Below are 21,783 nucleotides of genomic sequence, written 5' to 3'. Positions count from 1 at the left end.
GTCAAATGGGATTCAGGGTGAGCTTGCCAATTGGATACACAATTGGCTTAACGGCAGGAGACAGAGTAATGGTGGAGGGTTGCTTTTCGGACTGTGGACCTGTGACCAGCGGTGTTCCACAGGGATCAGTTCTGGGTCCTCTATTACTAGTCATTGATATAAATGATTTGAATGAGAATACAGAAGGCGTGGTTATTTAGGTTTCAGATGGCACCAATTTTGGTGCCGTCGTAGACAGGTGAGGAAGGTTTTCTAAGATTACAAAGGGAACTTGATCAAATGGGTCAATGGGCTAAAAATTGGCAATGGAATTCAATCTGGATAAATGCAAGGTATTGCATTTTGGTATATCAAACAAGGGTAGGGCTTATACAATTAATGGTGGAGCCTTGGTTAGTGTTGTAGAACAGAGGGACCTAGGGATGCAGGTACTTATTTCTTTAAAGTTTGCGTCACACACAGGATGGTTAAAAGGCATTTGGCACTCTTGCCTTCATTGCTCAGTCCTTTTTGACTATAGAAGTTGGGACTTCACATTGAGGTTGTACACTACATTGAGTCCTCTTCTGGAAAATCGTGTCCAGTTCTGGTTGCCCAGTTAGAGGAAGGAGAATATCAAGCTGGAGGGGGTTCAAAAGAGATTTACCAAGATGTTTCTTGGTATGGAGGGTTTGAGTTATAAGGAAAGGCTGGATAGGCTGGGACTCTTTCCACTGGAGCATAGGAGGTTGAGAGGTGACCTGTTAGAAGTTTCTAAAATAATTACAGGTGTATGTGTTGAGTTGATGGTAGTGGTCTTTCCCGAAAATGGGGAATTTCAAGACTCGGGGGCACATTTTTAAGGTGAGATGAAAAAGATTTAAAGAAAAACCTGAAGCAGATTTTTTTAAGAGGGTGGTTTGCATGTGGAATGAAGTTGTGGATGCAGGTAAAATTACCATGTTTGCAAGACATATGAATGGACAAATGAATAGGAAAGGTTTGGAGGAATATGGGCCAGGAGCAGGCAGGTGAGACTAGTTCAGTTTGGAATTATGTTCAGCACGGACTGGTTGGACCAAGGGTTCTGTTCCTGTGCTGTATTGCTCTGACTCTGTGACTCTAAGTCCTGCTTCAAAGTTTCAATATGAGAAAAAGCTTCTACTTCAAAGCTGTGTTGATGGGGCATGGTACAGTCAGAGGTGTCATTTTTGGATGAGATGTTAGGACAAGGCCCTATTTTCTTGTTGGGTAAATGTTAACAATCCCGTAGCACTATTTCAGAGAAGAGCAGGGGATTTACTGCTATTGTCCTGGTCAATATTTATTCCTTAATTAGCATAACAGAAAAATAATTATTTCATTGTATACTGTGGGACTTTGCTGAGTGAAAATTTAAGTGCCACATTTCCTACATTACCACAACCTTCCATGATGAAAGCAGACTCAAATGTTTTACAGTTACACTGGCACCATCCCTCACCTCTTCCTATGCTACATCGATGACTGTATCGGGTTGCCTTGTACTCTCAAGAGGAGTTTAACAGTTCATAAGTTTTACTAGCACGTTTCACCCCAACCTCTAATTCACCTGGACCATCACCAATACCTCCCTCTCCTTCCTGGACCTCTCCATCTCCATCTGTGGTGACTGTCTCGAAACTGACGTCTATTTCAAGCCCACTGTCTCCCACAGCTGCCTGGACTACACCTCCTCTCACCCACCTTCCTGCAGGAATGCGTTCCTGTACTCCTGATTCCTCCACCCCCGTCACATCTGCTCCCAAGATGGGTCATTCCACTCCTAAACATCCCAGATGTCCACCTATTTCAAGATCTGTAATTCTCTTTTCCCCCCTCCCCAGTGATCGAAAATACATTCAACCGCACTTCTGTCCTCACCTCCCCTCCTCCCAACAAAAATAAAGACAGCCCTTGTCCTTACATATCATGACAGCCTCGTTTGCTCCACCCTCCCCACTAGCCCCACCACCCTGGCACCTTTCCCTGCAACCACAGAAAGTGCTTCACCTGCCCCTACACCTCCATTCAAGGAACAAAATAAGCCTTCCATATCTGGCAGGTTCACCCGCATGCCCATCAACTTGGTCTACTGTATCTGCTGCTCCCCGATATGACCTCCTCTATGTCAGTGAGATCAAGTGTAGACTTGGAGACCATTTTGTAGGGCATCTGATGTCTGTTTATGACAAACAGCAACACCTTCTGGTCGCCAACCATTTTAATGCCACCCCCACCACCCCACCACCCCACTCCCTGGCTGACTTGTCTATCCTGGGCCGCCTCCAGTGTCATAATGATGCCACCCGCAAACTGAAGCCTAAAGCCCAATGACCTTAACGTGGAATTCACCAGTTTTAAAATCTCTCCCTCCCCCAGCTTCATCCCCACCTCCTTGACTTGACACACCCTGTCCATCTTCTCTCCCACCTATCCACCCCACCCAACCTATTGACCAATCCCCACTACTCCGTACCTGCACTCGCCCATTGCCATCCCACCTACCTTCCCCAGCCCCACCCCTCCTCTTTATTTATTTATTTATTTTATTTATTTATTTCTCAGCTCCCTTCATCCTCCCCATTTCTGAAGAAGTGTCCCAACCTGAAACATCAACTTTCCTGCTCTTCTGATGTTGCCTGGTCTGTTTCTACGCTGTGTTGTCTCTAACTCCAGCATCTGCAGTTATTGCTATCCCTCTCTCTCTGTTATTTCCTCATTCCCTGTGAACATGTTGCCTGTTCCTTTCTCTTGCTAATCCCTCCTAAGGGAAGCAACATTTACTTTGGTAAGCCTCCTCACTTTTATTTATAAAAATACTGCGTGAGTTACTTATTTTATTAGTTAATTTATTGTCACAATTTTCCCCCATTTTAATCACATTCTTAGTTGCCCTTCTGGATTTCTAAAATTGTCAACCTTGAGTTCATTAACTATTCTTTGCAACATTGAGCCTTTCATTTAATATTACAATATTTTCAGTCTCTTTATTAGTCCATGGTCAGGTGTTTCTTCCTGACTCTTTTTTTTAAACAAAATGTATTTTTTGAACATTTTGAATTGTTTTAAATAAACAGTGGGAAATATTTACATGACATACTTGCCCAATTAACTTTAGGCAGTTGTGCCCATCATTTTATTGACATTGCTTGTTTAGCATTCTTGTTTGGGTCCAGAATGTGGCATCTGCATGAGCACGCATGTGGTTCCGGACCCTCTACATCATTTCATCATGAGCAGAGTGCTCACTGCATATGTGCACACCAAACAGACATGACATTGAAATGGCATCAGCAGCAGAAAATACCTGGGCTGTGGGGTGGCATCCTGTTCTTTGCCCCTGACCTGTTCTCCTCAGCAGTTTTCTCTTGCTTTGTACAGGGGTTTGCTTTGTCTTTTACTGTAGGCACCCTGTTCATCTGTTCCATTTGTTCTTTCTTCCACTTTGTCAGCAGTATAAAAACCATAATTTTACACTCCCCTACAGTTCCAAAGATGATCTATAGGAATTGAAATATTAATTGTTTCTGTCTTCATAAGTCCTGCTAGAATTGAGTTTCTCCAGCACCAGCACTTTGTTTTTTTATTTCAGATCTCCATCATCCACAGTATTTTGCTTTTACTGTAGTCTGGATTTTAGTTCTATTATGTTGTTTTCCCATAGTAGATCTTTTACTGTGGAAGCACTAATTAATGCTGCAATTAGATCTCGAACAGAGTTGATTCCATACATTTTGTTATAAGAAATAACAAAAACATTCTATGAACTTTTATCTTTCGGATTCATTTTGCCAATTTAGACTGTCTGTTCAGTATGAAGATTAAAGTCTCTCTCAATTATGTCATCTTTGCATCACGCTCCAATTTTTTCCTCCTTAGTGATTTGTATGCTGGTATGACTACTGTTCCAGAGCCAACAAACTACTCCCATTAGTATTTTTTGACCTTTTGCCACTGATTCTCCTTCCAGAGCTGAGTCAAAATCTTTTCTGATCGCTGTGTTTGTTCATTTTCACCTCAACAGCTGGGAAGGCAATGCACTGGACTCCACTTAATAGCAAGTCCTGCTTCACCAAGATGTGGCTGGTTTTAAAGTAAATTGAATGACAAGGCTGAAGATGTAAAAGCAAGAAGAAAATTCAAGAAAGCAAGCAACCTCATTGATTACAGACTATCAACTGACTGATATTGAATATGAGTCTTGGATTTAAAATAAAATGATACCTTAGCCTGTTATTTTCTTTCTCTTTTCCACATCTCTCTTACCAATTACCAACTTCAGCCCATTTCATAATGTCTCTCGCTCTCACTCTGGATTGCCAATCATTACTGTAACTAAGTTGCATTATCCTTGACTGTTGGACCTGATACCATTTCTGTTCTGCCTTTGAAATATTATGTACATGGAATTTTCATTGCCCAGTCTTGGCTGCCTCATAACTGTCTCTGTAATGAAAGTGGACCTAAATAATTTTTTTATTTGTGCTGTTAATTCATCTGACGTACTGTGAATGATTTTCACATTCAGTTAGAGATGTTTTTCTTAAAATACCTAGTATTTGCTTGGTCCTTTATTTGTACATGGACTCTGTTAAACTATCTTCCCCTTTCTATGTCCTTGTCTTTATCCAAAATCTCTACACAGTTCTATGTCCTCCTTTTCCTATTTTCTTCTCGCTTTACCTGAAACCTCTTCTGTTTTAAAGCCTATCCATGTTGACCTTCTGAAATTGGTGGACACCAGAATGAATAGCATCCATAGGCATGGGTAGCAATATTATGGTTTACCTTTGTTTTTCTTTTAAAAGTATATTTTGTGTTGCATTATTAGTTGTGGCTTTGGAAAGAGAGTGAGTAAATTTGGCTTTTCTGGTGATGACTCTGGGAAACCCAGAGTAATCTTTTTGCTTGAAAAAAGCTGATGGGCATTATATAAATTAGATTTTTTTTCTTTCTGATTGATTAAATGGATTTTTATTTTTGAAAAAATAAGGGGCTTGCAAATTGCTCTACTTTTGTAGGGGTATTAAATGGCGAAAGATAGTGGAATCGGTTGACTGTTTGACTGTGATGAGAGATTACTTGTTGAAAGCTTTTGTGGATCTTTGGAATTCTCTACCAGAGTGACCTGTAGATGTTCACTTGTTGACATATTCAAGTGCAAGATTTACAAATGTTACTAAGGGCATCAAGATGATAGGGGTAGAAGATCAGCTTTGACTTCATTAAACATAGAACAGGTTTAAGTGTATGAATTTCATACCACTCCTCTTGGTTTGTGCATTCTGAGAGGTTTAAGGAGGAAACTCCAGAGTTTAAAGTTATAGCTCATGGCATTCCACTTAAAGTTGGGTGTGGCAAAATTAAAGGATGGCAATATCTTAGAGGATATTGCTGAGGTAGAGGAAAAAACAAAGCCATTGACTGTTTTAAAAACAACATCAACTATATTTATACAGTGCCTTTAACATAATAAGCATCTTCAGGTACTTCATAAACTACTTTTCTTAAAAAGAGACATTAATCACGGAAATGACAGCAGATGACTATGCATTTTGGAGGAGGAGGAAAGCGAGCAATCCTAAATGTTTTGGGAAGGAATTCCGGATCTTACAGTCCAGGCAACTGAGAATAAAGGCGCCAACAATGGGGCAACTAAAAGTGGGGTGCTCAGGAGGCCAGACTCAGATGAGGGCATGGAGGGCTGAGGAGTTGGGGCTGATCTGAGATGAGTGAGAGGGTGGGAGTTTGCAAGGCTATGCATGCTCTTGGACAAACGAAAATTTTAAAATCGTGCTGTATAAAGTGCCATAATATCAGAAGCCAGTATGGTCAACACAGCAGGGGAAAGGATGTTCAGGATTTACTGAAGATAAGGACAGCAGCAGAATTTTAGATGACATCAAGTTTTACAAAGGGTAGAATGCAATAGGCTGGCTAGGAGTATGCAAAATGGTCAAAGCTAGAGATAACATTGGATGAGGTTTTTGCCAACAAATGACTTGAGATTGGGCAGAGACAGGCAACTTACAAAGATGCAGGCAGGTGATCTCCATGACGGTGTGGATACATGGTTGGATGTTCGTTTTGGGGTCAAGTTTGGCACCAAGCTTACAAATAGTCTGGTTAAAATCAGCCAGTTTCCAGGGAGAGGAGTGGAGCGAGTAGGTAATGGAAATTATCACGGATTTCAAATTCCTAATTATAAAGCTGAAGGAAGCTTCTGCTCATTCAAAGTACTGGCAATACTAACTATTTGACAACTTAGTTGTGTGACATCAACATATGTGCAGAAATGAGCAATTTTTTTGATGCCAAGTGGCAGCAAAAAGGCAAATAGGAGCGGGTCCACAATAAAGCTGGGGGAGCCAGAGGTGATGGTGCAGGAGTGGAAAGTGAAACCATCGTTGTGATTCTCTGACTATGAATGGATCATGTGACTGCAGTCCCACACAACTGAATGAGGTGGATAGAAATGTGAGAAATCTGAAGGGCAAATTCAGACTTGAACAGTGGTGCTTTGTGCCTGAGGCTAGAGATGTGAGGAGATAATGGAGCTTTTAAGCCTTTAAAAAGAGGTTTGCTGAGAGATGTTCTTGTATTAGTATATGATGAGTTAAATTAAAATGTAAATATAAATTTAGTAATTTTTAAATTTTAAATAAGAGTAGGACAAAGGACATGGTTTCAAATTAGAAAATGTCCTATTTAGCACAAATGTCTGCTTGGAATGGGTCCTTGATGGACTAAAGAAGTGAAACCTGTGGAATAATGTATGAAACAATTGATCATCTAATTCTAGCAGGTGGATTTTAGCTGAATCAATAAAATGATCCTAAGATGGGAAAATTGGCCAATCTTGACGTTGAATCATTCCTGATGGATTCCTAACCCTTTGGTTCAAATAACGTCCTAGGGACTTGTTACAAATGTGCACTACTGTCACTTTTGTGCACAAGTATTCATTTTGTTTCCTGTCTTTAGGTTGAGAGTTTTTGTTTTTGTTTAAGGTAACAATTATTTGTCAGATACTGACAATTCCAGGGGCAACCAGGGATTCTAAATAAATAAGCACAAATACTAACGTAAAGTAATAGTTCGTCATTTTTGTGCACCTTTTCACAGTGCCTTTTAAATTCTTTTATGCATAATTTCACAGTAAAGGACACAACATAGAATCATAGAATCACAGAATCCCTACAGTGTGGGAGCAGGTCATTCAGCCCATCAAGTCCACACTGACACTCTGAAGGGCATCCCACTTGATCCCTCTAATCCTGCCTTTCCCCACAGCTCATCCACCCAGATTTCACATCCCTGAAAACTACGGGGAAATTTAGCTTAGCCAGTCCACTTAACCTACTCATCTTTGGATTGTGGGAGGAAACTCGAACACTCTGAGGAAACCCACAAGATACAGGGAGAATGTGTTTAAAAAAATTCCACCTTACAGTTCTGTGGAGAGGCCTGTGTGATGTATAAATGTGACAAGAGTGGATATAATAGGGGTGGCACGGTGGCTCAGTGGTTAGCACTGCAGCCTCACAGCACCAGGGACCTGGGTTCAATTCCAGCCTCGGGCAACTGTCTTGTGTGGAGTTTGCACATTCTCCCCGTGTATGCATGGGTTTCCACCGGGTGCTCCGGTTTCCTCCCACAGTCCAAAGATGTGCGGGCTAGGTGGATCGGCCAGCTAAATTGCCCGTAATGTTCAAAGATGTGTGGGTTATAGGGGGACAGTTCTGGGTGGGATACTTCAAGGGGCAATGTGGACTTGTTGGGCCGAAGGGCCTGTTTCCACACTGTAGGGAATCTAATCTAATAATTACTACAAGACTGCATCACGTAATAAATGAGTTACTGAAAATGGAAAATGTGCCTCATGAAAATGTTCAGAAAATGTTCAAAAATGTCCTTAAAAATCTTTCAGCATTCTAAAACAAAACGACCATTGTGGCTTGATAAGTGTGAGAGGTGGAATTCTGCAACAGAAAGTAGCTACTTTGCCAGTATGCTAACTGGCTGGATATTGATGCTGCTTTGTGACCTGTTTCCAAAAACACCAGTAGACTTAGCACAGTACATTACCACACGAACTGAGGGCAACTAAAAGTGACTAGTGGAAATTCTGGAAAATGACAGCATCTTTTTCAGTGCTGCTTTCTTTCCTGACCTCATCTGAAAATAAGTTGGGTGTAGAATCATCGACTCCACTGCTCGATGAAACGCACAAGCCAATTTGACAAAACTGGGATCTGTCATTAAAATTTGTCTTTGCTTTTTCAGACATTCCTGAAAAGATCATGATTTTCAGGTTCTTACGCCCCAAGAGTGGAGGGGTACAATACATTGGTATTAATCATGGGACGTATTTACAATTGTTTCTGCAGGTTTCCTACCCCAAAAACAGGCTAACTGATTAAATTATTGCTGCTTGGTGGGAAAACTAACACAAGCTGGTGGTCAATGCTTAGATATGCCTTACAGTCCTATGGTAATGCAGATTATCAGTTGGAATCAGATCCATTTCAGTTGTGTAACTATAAAAAGGAGGAATTGATTCCTCTGGACCCAGTTATCCTGAAAGCTTAACTGGAGGTATTTTGTGTACAAGTATGCACTATTCTCCAACACAGTAATATTTCTGATTTTAGTGAACATAGAAATTCACCCAAAAAATTTTTAATCTCACAAATTTGATGTTTTGATAAATAGCCTTTGTTTAAAATCAATTGAAGGATTAAATGTAAATTATTTTAATGCAGTTACAACACATCATCTTATAAAATATTTACAAAATAATTGTTGAAACTAAAGCCATAATGTGAGAGTTATGTTTCATACGCACAGTATTTTTCTATTTTAATACTGTTGGAGAGTCAGTTGTCTGCTTACCAATTGAGGGCAAAGTTCGGGAAATGCAGGGAGATCTTGAACATTGATGAGTTATGAATCATGAAATTAGAGGCAGAAAAGTTCATTGGGTCAAAGAAACACCCCTGAATCTCCGGTAGTAATGTAAAGGGATTTAATAGTTTGCCCAACAGCTAGGGAAGCCAACTAAAATAATTTAAAGACCCTGTAAAATAGCAAATAAGAACAGCCACTTACATGGCTTTTACTGACTGACAGAGATGCCTTCTGCAAATGGGTTGGACTAGGCCCATTGTCTGTTAAAACCAAATGTAGGCTGATTGGGGTCATGGTGAAAGTCTTTAAGATGTGATCCTACCCAAGGCAAATTTTTCTGTTATTAGAGATTATAATTATCCCCATTTGTGCCTGCACCATTAACTCAGATTACTGCTGTGGAACCAATTTTTATTAATCATAAAAAAGACAATGTTTTAGTGTGAGTGCCCTCAATTGGTAAGCAGACAACTGACTCCCCAACAGTATTAAAATAGAAAAATGCTGTGCATATGAAACATAACTCTCACGTTATGACTTTAGTTTCATCAATTATTTTGTAAATAGTTTATAAGATGATGTGTTGTAACTGCTTCAAAATAATTTACAATTTTAATCCTTCAATTGCTTTTTAAACTAAGACTATTCGTCAAAATGTCCAACTTGAGAGATTAATTTTTTTGGGTGAATTTCTGTGTTCACTAAAATCAGAAATATTACTGTGTTGGAGAATAGTGCATACTTGTACACAAAATACCTCCAGTTAAGCCTTCAGGATAACTGGATCCAGAGGAATCAATTCCTCCTTTTTATAGTTACACAACTGAAATGGATCTGATTCCAGCTGATAATCTGCACTACCATAGGACTGTAAGGCATATCTAAGCTTTTATGGCTGGCTTGGTACCACTAGACATTTCCCTGTTAAACAGAAGCAGAAAACAGGAATGGCATGTTGCATTGTTTACAATACAGTAAGTGATGGAAAGGTTTTTCATCAAGTTAGCACTGAACTCTGCTATTGATTTTAATTTAATGGGTAAAAGTAGTAGCCCATTTCTGCTATAAATCTTGCTTATAGCAGCCCCTCTAATAACCTGAGTCTTGTTTCCAAGGATGTGCATCAACCAATGTCCAACTGTGCAGCAGAAACCATATTCTTCATCTACCTGGAATCAATGGGAACAAGCTGACAGTTTTCTGTTTTGTACTTCAGTTTTATTAGAAATGAGTTACAACAGATTGATTTTCCCTTTGCTTAATATCCTGGAGGGTTATTTTCATGACAATTCAAATCTAGGCTGCAGAGGTGAAAGAACAGAATGTGTATTGGGTGAGTTGGAGCTGAATAGAAAAAGCTTTACTTGCATCGAGCCCTTTCTCTGAAGAAAGTTGAAGAGAAGCAGAATACAAAGCACAGTAAAGATCATAACTAAGTCAATACATATGAGTACTTTTTAACGTTTACAGATTACAGTAAAATATTTTACAAATTTTATGCAAGATAAACATGTTGAAGATTTTCTGTCATGTAACATTTGCAGTGTGAATTATATTTAATATCCATTGGTGTGAAATCTACATTGCCACCACAGGTGGACTTGCTACTGCTGTTGGATATCCTTTGGATACGATCAAGGTAGTGTATGTATTTGAGCTGCTGCTAGAAATTGCCTATGTTTTACACAAGTGGCACTGTAGTTAATGCTAGTTGTCTCACCAGGTGAGAATTCAGACACAGCGTATGTACAGTGGTGTGTGGCACTGCATTCAAGCAACATATCAGAGAGAAAAGGTAAACCAGAACTTTTATCAATTGTGTACTGCTTTGTGACTCAATTGCCTATTTTAGAATCTTTTAAAATCTTTAATTGTGCTCTTCATATATGTTATCTTTAACTTGAAACAATATAGGAAGTTCAGCACTATAGTTTTTTCTACTCGTGAAGCATTAGTGCAAACCTAGCCTCCTTTTAAAACTCACTTGTTTGCTACTAATAAATCTTAACTGTGTGGACTTCAGTTGGACTAACCTTCATTGAATCACTTCCAATGCTGACTGCTGAAATACCTTGTTGTAATATTAACCAAGATAAATCTGTCTTCTAACTAGAAGGCTAAATTCTACACCATAAGGTTTTGAATAATTTTTCAAACTTAAATATGTAAATAAAGAAATAACAGAAGGCCACACAACTCCTCCACTCTGTACAGACGTTTAATAACATCATATGTCCCTCCATGTGCTTTGGGCCTATGTTCTTTTAATACTCTTGGCTAGTAATAGTCTATTAATCACAGAAAAATGATTAACTAAGCTGAATCTATTGCTTATTGTGAGTTTCTCACTTTTATCATGCTTTGCATATAAAAGTGTTTCCTAACATCTCTGCCTAATGGCTTGGCTGTGTTTGTAATGTTATGTTCTTTTGTCCTTGACTTCTCTCACTCTGAAAACTATTTCTGCATGCTCTGTCAATTGCTTTCAGATTCCTAAAATTGCTGTGCCATTATATCACAGGATTATTTTGATATTCCCTATCTTGGGAGTGAGCAGTTGGCTAGGCCCTTTATTCACAAGGTTACAATGGGATACCAGGTATATAAGATGTGAGCCCCATAGTATCAAACAAGTCCCTATTGATAATATAACAAGAGCCAGTGTACCAATGGAGCTCAACCAGCCTTGCCAGCATTTGATGTGATTCTGCTACTGGAAATTTTTTACTAAATAGTCTTGACTAGACTAAGACTTGTGTTGAAAACCAATTTGAGATTATCAGTCAGGATTACCTGTGATAAATTTGCGCATACGTAAGTAAACATGGCTTCCAGTACAAAGTAGGCAAAAGGATTTGCCCATACATTGCCCATTTCTGAAAAGGGTCTAGGCCCGAAACATCAGCTTTCCTGCTCCCCTGATGCTGCTTGGCCTGCTGTGTTCATCCAGCTCTACACCTTGTTATCTCATTGCCCATATATGGTATCATTTTCATTGAGGAGAGGGTTTTGGAGACTTAAAATCCTTGCTACGTTTCCCATGGCAGCATCCTGACCACTCAAGCTAATATGAGTTTATTAGCTAACGTTAAAAGTTAACCTTCTACATCTCATTGCCAACTGTAATCCAATCAGTCAGCACCATCTTGTCATGATTAATAAATCGATGTTCGTTTTCCAAGTTTGGTTTGTCAAGTGTCAGTTGTGATGAGTGCAAGTCGAAAAGCTTTGACTGCATGTCTGTTAACAATATTTCAGTTCTGTACTGCCAAGCTTCTTGGAAATTGTAATCCAGTTGCTTATTTTCTTCTACTTTAATATCAGTTTTATTTATTCACTGTGGAATGTTAGTGTTGCTGGCTAATCAGCATTTACTGCCTGTCCTGTTTACCCTTGAAAAGGTGGTAGTGAGCTGCTGGCTTGAACCACTACAGTCTATGTGCTGTTGGTTGACTTACAATACCCTTAGGGAGGTAATTCCAGGATTTTGAGTCCGCAATAATGAAGCAATGGCGATATATTTCCAAGTCAGGATGGTGAGTTGCTTGGAGGGGATCTTGCAGGTGGTGGCGTTGCGATGTCTCTGCTGCCCTTATCTTTCTAGATGGAAGTGGTTATGGTTTTGGAAGGGGCTTTCTGAGGATCTTTGGTGAATTTCTATAGATAATACACATTGCTGCTACTGAGGTTTGGTGGAGGGATTGGATGCTTCTGAATGTGGTGCCAATTGAACGGGTTGCTCTGTCCCATATAGTGTCAAGCTTCTTGCATGTTGGAGCTGCATTCATCCAGGCAAGGGTACTGGGGAGTATTTCATTACACTCCTGACTTGTGCCTTGTAGGTGGTGGAAATGCTTTGGGGAGTCAGGAGGTGAGTTACTTACAGCTGTATTCCAAACTTCTGCCATTCTTTTGTATTAACTGTATTTATGGAATGAGTCCAGTTGAGATTCTGGTCAGTGGTAAACCCCAGAATGTTGATAGTAGATAATTTGGTGATGGTAATGCTGTTGAATGTCATGGGGCAATGACTCTTATTGAAAATGGTCATTGCCTGGCAATTGTGTGTCACAAATGTTTCTTGCCATTTGTCAGCCCAAGCCTGGACATTGTCCAGATCATTCCATTTTAACATGGGCTTCTTCATTATCTGTGAGAGTTGTGTAATTACCAGGAAATCTTCAGTAAAATTTGTTATGTCTTTTACTCAGGTATATGGATTTTATAAAGGAATGGCATTACCTGTTCTGTCGGTGTCTGTGTGTGGTTCAGTTTGCTTCGGCACATACAGAAATTGCCTCCATTTTTTAAGTCAGTTGCGACATGGTAGCTCAGATGTGAAACCATCCAGATTTGATGTTTTCATCGCAGGCTGCTCTGCAGGGACTGCTGAGGTGCGTTACTTATGTGATTATAAGTCCAAGATATCTTTCTTTCATTTGCTTTGGTTATTTCTGCTGTTGAGTTAATTCAATTGTAATTTAATTAATTCTGTAGCTATTGAATTTGAGCTTTGGAGAATGCATATGTATGTACAATTGACCTATGAAACATATAACTTTGACAAAATATGAAATGATTCAAGACAGACATTTAGAAATTAGATGATCTTAGCTAACCATATTTAAGATGACTTGATATTCAGATTTATTTGCAGTACACCTTTTATATTTTCTAATTGTTTGAATGCATTGCCACTTAAATTATGTCTACAGAATATCGAAAGTTCTTTGTTTTAGGTTGAGCATATGATTTCTGATCACTGATTTATTAAACTGTTTGGCGGGGGTGGCATGTGTGGTGCATGTTGGGGGGGGAGTGGCATGTGTGGTGCATGTTGGGGGGGAGTGGCATGTGTGGTGCATGTTGGGGGGGGAGAGTGGCATGTGTGGTGCATGTTGGGGGGGAGTGGCATGTGTGGTGCATGTTGGGGGTGGAGAGTGGCATGTGTGGTGCATGTTGGGGGGGCAGAGTGGCATGTGTGGTGCATGTTGGGGGGGGAGTGGCATGTGTGGTGCATGTTGGGGGGGCAGAGTGGCATGTGTGGTGCATGTTGGGGGGGGAGTGGCATGTGTGGTGCATGTTGGGGGGGGAGTGGCATGTGTGGTGCATGTTGGGGGGGGAGTGGCATGTGTGGTGCATGTTGGGTGGGGGAGTGGCATGTGTGGTGCATGTTGGGGGGGGAGTGGCATGTGTGGTGCATGTTGGGGGGGGAGTGGCATGTGTGGTGCATGTTGGGGGGGGAGTGGCATGTGTGGTGCGTGTCTGTAAATATTTGTAGCCAGCTGTAGCTGCAGTGCAGTAACTTTGGTTCACTTGTGGTATTCACACATCTGAGTTAGAATGTGAATTCATGACCCACTGCAGAACCTGAAAATGTAATCTAAGACCAATTTTAAATGCAGTGATGAAAATGTTCTGCATTGTCAGAGGTCCTGTTTACCAGATGAAATATTAAATTGACATAACTGTAAATCTCTTTTGGGGCATTAGAGGACATGAAATGTGTTACACATTATAGAATTTTATTTTCTCATGACTTGCAAACTGACCAAACTGGGCAATGGGCCCAATAATTTCAGTTATTGCATCTATATGATTAACAGAGACCATTGCTAAAGTCACTAAAGTGGCCAAGATATTGAAATGGATTTTGAAAAAGATATTTTATAAATGCTCTGAAAGTTATCCCTATCCTAACTTTATCCTCATGTGACTATAACTCCACATACACAAAACCCAAAACGCAAATATATCTGTCCTGTAATGCCATTTAACATTTTGTTAACTTCTTTACAGGCTATGGTGTTTGCTCCCATTGACCTAATCAAGATAAGGCAGCAGAATCAGACACATCCTCATCATTCATATCAAGGTCCTTCTTCTCGTGACCTTTTGTTGAAGCCAAAATACAGAGGCCCAACCCACTGCCTAACAACAGTGGTAAAAGAGGAAGGAATTTTGGGACTGTACAGAGGTATTACTGCACTGTGGTTAAGAGACATCCCATGTTTTGGACTATATTTTTTGGTGTACTCTATTTTCACTGAATGGCTAACTCCACAAGAACAACATAAGCCAGGTAAGTACAAATTTGAAACCATTTCAAGGTCCCTTCATTTGATGATTTTACTAACTGGCCTAACTCTAATTGTAAGATTGAGTCCTCTTGTTCCTAATGTCCTTATTAGAAGAATTATTTTCTTTATTTTTAAAAGATATTTTAACCGCTGTATTCAGAGATAATGGCAACTGCAGATGCTGAAGAATCCAAGATAACAAAGTGTGGAGCTGGATGAACACAGCAGGCCAAGCAGCAGCTCAGGAGCACAAAAGCTGACGTTTCGGACCTAGACCCTTCATCAGAGGATGGTCTTCTGTTCCCCTCTGTATTGCTCCACAAATTTCTCACCCCCATCTTTAATACCCAAGGTCTCTATCCTCTTCCCATTCAAGTCATTCTCCAGTTTAACTCCCTGCTTTGCTCCCTCAAGAACATATGCTGTTGGATCATCAGCTCTGACTGAACAATGTCAAACAGGTGTTGGAAATCTGAAGTCAAGGTCTGACAACATCTGTGAAGCATTAACACTTCTTTAAATTTCTGGTCATCGTAATCAGAAGGTTTAGCAGCATCTATTTAGAAACTCTTTATCCATTTACCAAAACTGCCCATTAATCTAGAGTCTATCTTGAAATTGAAATATAACCCCTACCCCTTTTCTTAAGTATCCTCTCTTAAATCCCTCTCTCTGCACTATCCATCTTCAAGTTGCTTGTGAATTTCTTTGTCACTTACTCATACTGTCTGCTCAGCCATTTCTACTGCTTCCCTGCTTCCAGTATCTCTTCTCTCTATTTCCGTTATGTTCCTAAGATTCACTATCCACAGAACCAACCCTTCAAATTAGCTGTCACCTATCTCTGTCCTCAAAAAAACTCCCCAACCACTCATGTTCTTGCAAATTTTTACCTCATTTCCAAACTTCCATTATTTTCCAATATCATTAAATGTACCATCACCTTCCCATATTCATGACCATCTTATTCGAACTCTCATGTGTGATTCTGATAATCAGATTTTCTTATACAGAATTGAAATTCTAGTGGAAATATCAAAGGTTATCTTTGGCTTTCTCCAAGACTGCTCCCAAGTGAAATCATCTGAAGACATGGTGAAGCCATCATATAGGTGCTGAAGGTGTCAAGATGAATCTTTTCAGTTTTCAGCATAGCAACTACACCATTCTATCTGTGTGGTCAGACTTTTGATCAGGCATTTAACCGAGGATGAAACGGTTTGCTCCGATAAAATAAAATATTGGGATGATTCAAGTTGCCACCTTTAGTCGTTACGGCAAATTCTGTACCCTAGTCCCTGAATTTATCTCCTTTCCTGATCGCTGGCTTAGGCCTGATTCAACCTCAAGCTGAGTTTCTAACCCCATAAACTCTCCATCATAAGTTTTGCATTCTTACACCATCATAACATTGTCCTAGCTCAACCCATCTGCCACTGAAACACTCATCCATGTATTTATCACATCCAGATTGGATTGGCCAACATTGTCCTGGAGGTGATGGCCTAGTGGCATTATCGCTGGACTGTTAATCCAGAGACCCAGATCATGTTCTGGGGACCCAGGTTCAAATCCCGCCATAACAGATAGTGGAATTTGAATTCAATAAATATCTGAAATTAAGAACCTAGTGATGACCGTGAGTCCATTGTCAATTGTCAGCAAAAACCCATCTGATTCACTAATGTCCTTTAGGGAAGGAAACTGCCATCCTCACCTGGTTTGGCCTACCTGTGGCTCCAGACGCACAACGATGTGATTGATTCTTAACTATCCTCTGCGCAATTAGGGATGGACAATAAATGCTGCCTCGCGAGCAATGCCCCATACCTGTGAATGAATAAAGGGGAAAAAAAACTTCCAATCTTCATGTTCCATAAACTTTAAGTGATAATCCTTTTGACTCTGTTGCCCCAAGCTGAATTCTCCCATCACTCCTGTCCTTGCTGATTCAGACTGGCTTCTAATTTTTGCAGTTTAAAACTGTTATCCCAGTGTTTAATATCCTTTTATCTCTATAAAAACTACCAGCCCCACTAATTCTGAAAAGTTTGACTTCCATTCAACTCTGGTGTCTTAAGTATTCCCTTTTCATTTTTCCTGCATCGGTGAGCATTCCTTTAAACAATTTATCTTCCATTTAAAGCTCTTCTTGAAATTCAACTCTTTGACCAATGCTCCACATTTCTCGTTTTTCAGCTTTGCATCTATTTCAGTCAGATTATTTTTCTGTGAATTGAATTGCGATGTTTTTCTGTGTTTTAAAGCACTGTGCAGACTGTTTGCAAGCAACTTTAAATTAAATGGGGTAACCAAAAATGTGGAGAAATAGTTTTATAATATTGAACATATTTGAATTAAAAGCTTTTTATTCCTCATCAGATTGGTCAGCCATGCTGTTGGCTGGTGGGTGTGCTGGCATGACTTACTGGACTTTGGCCACTCCAATGGATGTCATGAAATCCCGAATGCAGATGGATGGCATGGGACAGCAGAGATATAGCGGTGTACTGAATTGTATTAGTGAAAGTTTCCGACAAGAAGGGGCAAGAGTTTTCTTTAAGGGTTTAAGCTTGAACTGTGTGCGTGCATTCCCTGTTAATGGACTGACATTTGTAATTTATGAAACTGTGCTGGCATTTCTCAAACAAAGAATGCAAAGGATCAATGAAGTTCCTACCTCTTGAAGGCATTGTAATTTGATACCCATATAAGTAAATACTTCAAATAAATGTTTGAATAGTTAGTATAGAAGACTTCAAGGATGGTGTAAATATATATGTTTTATGTTTATTTTGAATACATAACAATGGATTTTTCATGGAAGTGCCGTTGTCTAAGTACAAAGAGCTCACGTACATTTTTGTCAGTAAGATCAGCTGCATCTGTCACATCCTCTCTTTCACTATCCTACTAGGCTAAACCTACTTTGCTACTGCCCTAGTCTTGTACTCGCATGTCTCTGTACTTTCTCTCCTATCCTCCATTGCGCCCTTTCTTAGTTCCAAGACATCAGCATAATGCTCACTCAAACCTATTCCTATTAAACTACTGACCACCCAAACTCCCTCCCTGTTAACCAGTGTTATTAACAGTTTCTCTCTTCAGGTGTTGACTGTCTCGTAAATGTGTTGTCATCACCCCTCTCCACAAAGAAAACCCTTGGTACACACCATTATTGAAAAGCAGCACCCCTTCTCCAACCTCCCTTTCCACTGCAATGACCTCAAATGTGTTCTTGCCCCTCAAACCAGTGCCACTATAGTAATAAAGTGGTATTTATCAAAAATATAAATGCCATTCTATTAATGTATTGAGAGTAAACTGTTCCTCCATGTCCTTTTGGACCTGAGTACTGTGTTTGACTGTTGGCCATGCATCCTCACCTTGAGCCTCTTCACTGTCATCCTATTTTCTATTCTTATCCATCTAATCCTGGCGAGAGTATCGTGTACATTGGCTTCTCTTCTAACCCAGGGTGACCCCAAGGAGCAGTCTTTGCCCTCTTTGGGGTGTTTGGGTGATATAATAGGAAAGTACAGCATTTTTTAAATTATATATACACTGACATCCAGCTCCACCTCCCAAAACTTCTCATGACTCCTCAACTGTTGGTAAGTTTATTTTCAGACTGCTTATCCAACATAAATTACTGAATGAGATAACACCTTCAATTAAATACTTGGAAGGCTGAAACATTGTTTTTGATCCCCACGTCAAATTCTGTTCCCTAGTTACTGATGCCTCCTTTTTCCGGCAACAATCTGAAACTTTTCAGACTAATTGTGATTAAAAACCTATTTATATCAAAGCAAATCATATTTGACCCAAGGATCAACATCTGCCAACTCATACATGCCACTATTTCCCATGCAGGAGAAAATTACTGCAGATGCTGTAATCTGTACTGAAAACAAAAAATGCTGGAGATAAGTGGGTCAGGCAGCATCCATGGAGAGAAAACAGGCTAGCGTTTCAAGACTGATAACTCTTCAAAGCTGGTGTGAGTGAGCTCTGATGAAGAGTCATCTAGACTTGAAACGCTAGCTTGTTTTCACTCCATAAATGCTGCCTGACCCACTGTGATCTCCAGCATTTTTTGTTTTCTGCTGTTTTCCATCTCAGTAATATTGCCTGTCTTCGCCCTTGTCTCAGCTAATCTGCTGCTGAAACTTCAATTTGTGCCATTGTTACAGACATGCTTGACTATTCCAATGCACCCTGATCACTCAAATACTACCCTCTGCAAATCCGAGGTCAATTAAAACTCTGCTATCTGGATCTTAGGACATACCATTCACATATCACCCCAGTTTCAAGGACCTACATGAACTGCCAGTCAAGCAATGTCTGGAATTTAATATTCTGATTCTTGTTTTCAAAACCTTTCCTGACATCTCATCTCTCTCCTTTCTTTGTAATCTTATTCTACCCTACAACCTTTGGAAATATCTGCACTCCTCTAATCCTGGCTTCTTGGACACTTTTAATTTTAACTGCTCCACTGTTGGTGGTAGTGCTTGCTTCTGCCTGTGTTGTGATGTTAGTCGGTTAGGAACTATTAACATTTAGAGAGAAATCCAAAACCCTTATTTTGACTAAAAGACCAATGCCACAAGATTTCATTTTTAAACAAAAACTTTGTATATCAAAGATTAAAATAAGCACTAAGTCTGTCAGTAGCACTTATAAGTCTATGCTACATCTGCTCCCTTCATCCATATAATTTTCTGTAGATTCCTCTGCATTTTATTAATTCTGAATTTTTGAATATTCCTGATTTTGAACACTAGGCAAATCACAAATATGCCATCAGCTGGCTAGGCCCTGAGCTTTATAATGCATTGTTTATATAATATGATTCCTTGTACCTAATTTTTTGACCAAGCTCTTGATGACCTAGCCTAATATTTCGTTATGTTGCTCTGTCAAATTTTGCTTCATGCAGAGTGCCTTGGGGTGGTTTATTATGTTAAAGGTGCTATACAACTATAAGTTGCATATTTTTATGTATTCCTCTCAAATATTAACTTTATTGGTAGCATCACTCTTGCCTTTGAATGGAAAGGTCACTGGTTTAAACCTCACTTCAGGCTTTGAGTACATAATCTCACTTGACAATTCAGTACTGAATTGAAGGATAGCTGCTTTGCCATGGATGCTATCTTTTGATTTAGAAGTTAAGTAGAAGCCCAACTGCCAACAGTTTTTCCTCTCTTAACCAATCTGTTTGTTATGTTGGTTATTTATCTCAATTGCTACTTGAGGAATCTTGCTGTGTACACAGTAGCTGCTATATTTTTCTGCAAAAGAACAGTGCCCAGACGTGAAAGTAACCAGTTCCCTATGAAATGCAATGTGACAGCCTGAGAATGTAAAATTCACAATAAATATTTGTTACTAAGATTACCTACAGAAGCTGAACTAAAAAAAAGTTCTGTTTTGGTGTAATGTGCATTTTGTCTGTTTCAGTTTTTTGCAATGTAAATTTATAAATACTGTTACTTTTTCAGTGACTGTTAATGGTTTCAATTTGAAATACATTTATAAGCTAAATTTTTTTCTTTTATAAATGTAACATTTTTGCATTGATTTAAAACATTGTTTGGCACCAAGTTGAATTTCTAAGCATCAATAAAAACAAAACTGTGATTACAAACAGCATTTTCTTCTTTGTGCTTCTCCTCTGCACTTTGTTCCCAATGGCTGAGAAGTCCCAGAACCAGGGGTCACAGTCTAAGGATATGGGGCAATCCATTTAGGACTGAGAGTGACAAGCTTGTGGAATTCACCACAAAAAGTCTAAGGATATGGGGCAATCCATTTAGGACTGAGAGTGACAAGCTTGTGGAATTCACCACAAAATGCAGTCGAGGCCAAAACAGCGCAAGATTTCAGGCAGTATATATAGCACTTAAGGCTAAAAGGATCAAAGGTATGGGGGGAAGGTGAGGTAGAGGGGGTATTAGGAGTAGGCTGTCAGGTTGGATGATCAGCCATGATCATAATAAGTGGGGGAGCTGGCTCAAAAGAGTTTAATGGCTTAAGTTACTGTATTTTCATAACAAAGTGAAGTGAAACCTTTCATACTAGTAGTTTTAGATAACAAGGTGTAGAGCTGGATGAACACAGCAGGCCAGGCAGCATCACAGGAGCAGGAAAGCTGATGTTTCGGGTCTGGACTCTTCTTCAGAAATGGGGGAGGGGAAGTGGACTCTGAAAAATAAATAGAGAGTGGGCGAGGCGATGATGGAAAGTGGATAGAGGAGCAGATAGGTGGAGAGAAGACAGACAGGTCAAGGAGGCGGGGATGAAGCCAGTACAGGTGAGTGTAGGTAGGGAGTTGGGGTAGGGGTTGGCCAGTGAAGAGGAAGGGGTGGGTAGGTGGGAAGGAAGCTGGACAAGTCAAGGAGGTGGGGATGAGGCTAGTAGGTAGGAAGTGGGTGTGGGGTTTGGTCAGTGAAGTGTGAGGAACAGATAGGTGGGAGAAAAGACAGACAGGTCAAGGAGGCGGGGACGAGATGGGCTGATCTTGGCAGGAGGTCAGGGTTTGGGAGATTTTTTGAAGCTTGTGAAGTCCACATTGAGACCATTGAGCTGCAGAGTTCCCAAGCACAATATGAGGAGCTGTTCTTCCAGCCTTCGGGTGGCATCATTGTGACATATGAGAAATTTACTTAGAATAAGTTTACAAACACGTTTTTCGGAACCAAATTAAAAGATTTAATATATGTATGCATACAATGTTTAGGAATTGGTGAAAAATTCAACACAAATCCAGAAATTAATATGC

The 21,783-nt window shown here is 39.9% G+C and overlaps 1 protein-coding gene across 7 annotated transcripts in view; it reads left to right on the top strand.

The window, feature by feature from the left end:
* slc25a47b (solute carrier family 25 member 47b) overlaps positions 1-18,986 on the top strand; it is a 28,173-nt gene extending 9,187 nt beyond the window's left edge. For 2 of the 7 annotated variants that reach the window (XM_048537355.2, XM_048537356.2), the window contains 5 exons: positions 10,506-10,549; positions 10,634-10,705; positions 13,122-13,304; positions 14,710-14,992; positions 17,373-18,986. In XM_048537355.2, the coding sequence (XP_048393312.1) occupies positions 10,506-10,549; positions 10,634-10,705; positions 13,122-13,304; positions 14,710-14,992; positions 17,373-17,677 (887 nt within the window). In that variant the 3' untranslated portion in view covers positions 17,678-18,986. Of the gene's footprint in view, positions 1-4,024; positions 8,485-10,454; positions 10,550-10,633; positions 10,706-13,121; positions 13,305-14,709; positions 14,993-17,372 lie in introns of those variants that run through there. The other 5 variants (XM_048537359.2, XM_048537357.2, XR_007248241.2 and 2 more) reach the window with 3 other exon arrangements.
* Positions 18,987-21,783: the final 2,797 nt, after the last annotated feature.

The sequence above is a fragment of the Stegostoma tigrinum genome, chromosome 10 (assembly GCF_030684315.1).
Source record: "Stegostoma tigrinum isolate sSteTig4 chromosome 10, sSteTig4.hap1, whole genome shotgun sequence".
In the NCBI taxonomy this organism is placed as follows: Eukaryota; Metazoa; Chordata; class Chondrichthyes; order Orectolobiformes; family Stegostomatidae; genus Stegostoma; species Stegostoma tigrinum.
This window is presented reverse-complemented; position numbering and strand designations above follow the sequence as displayed.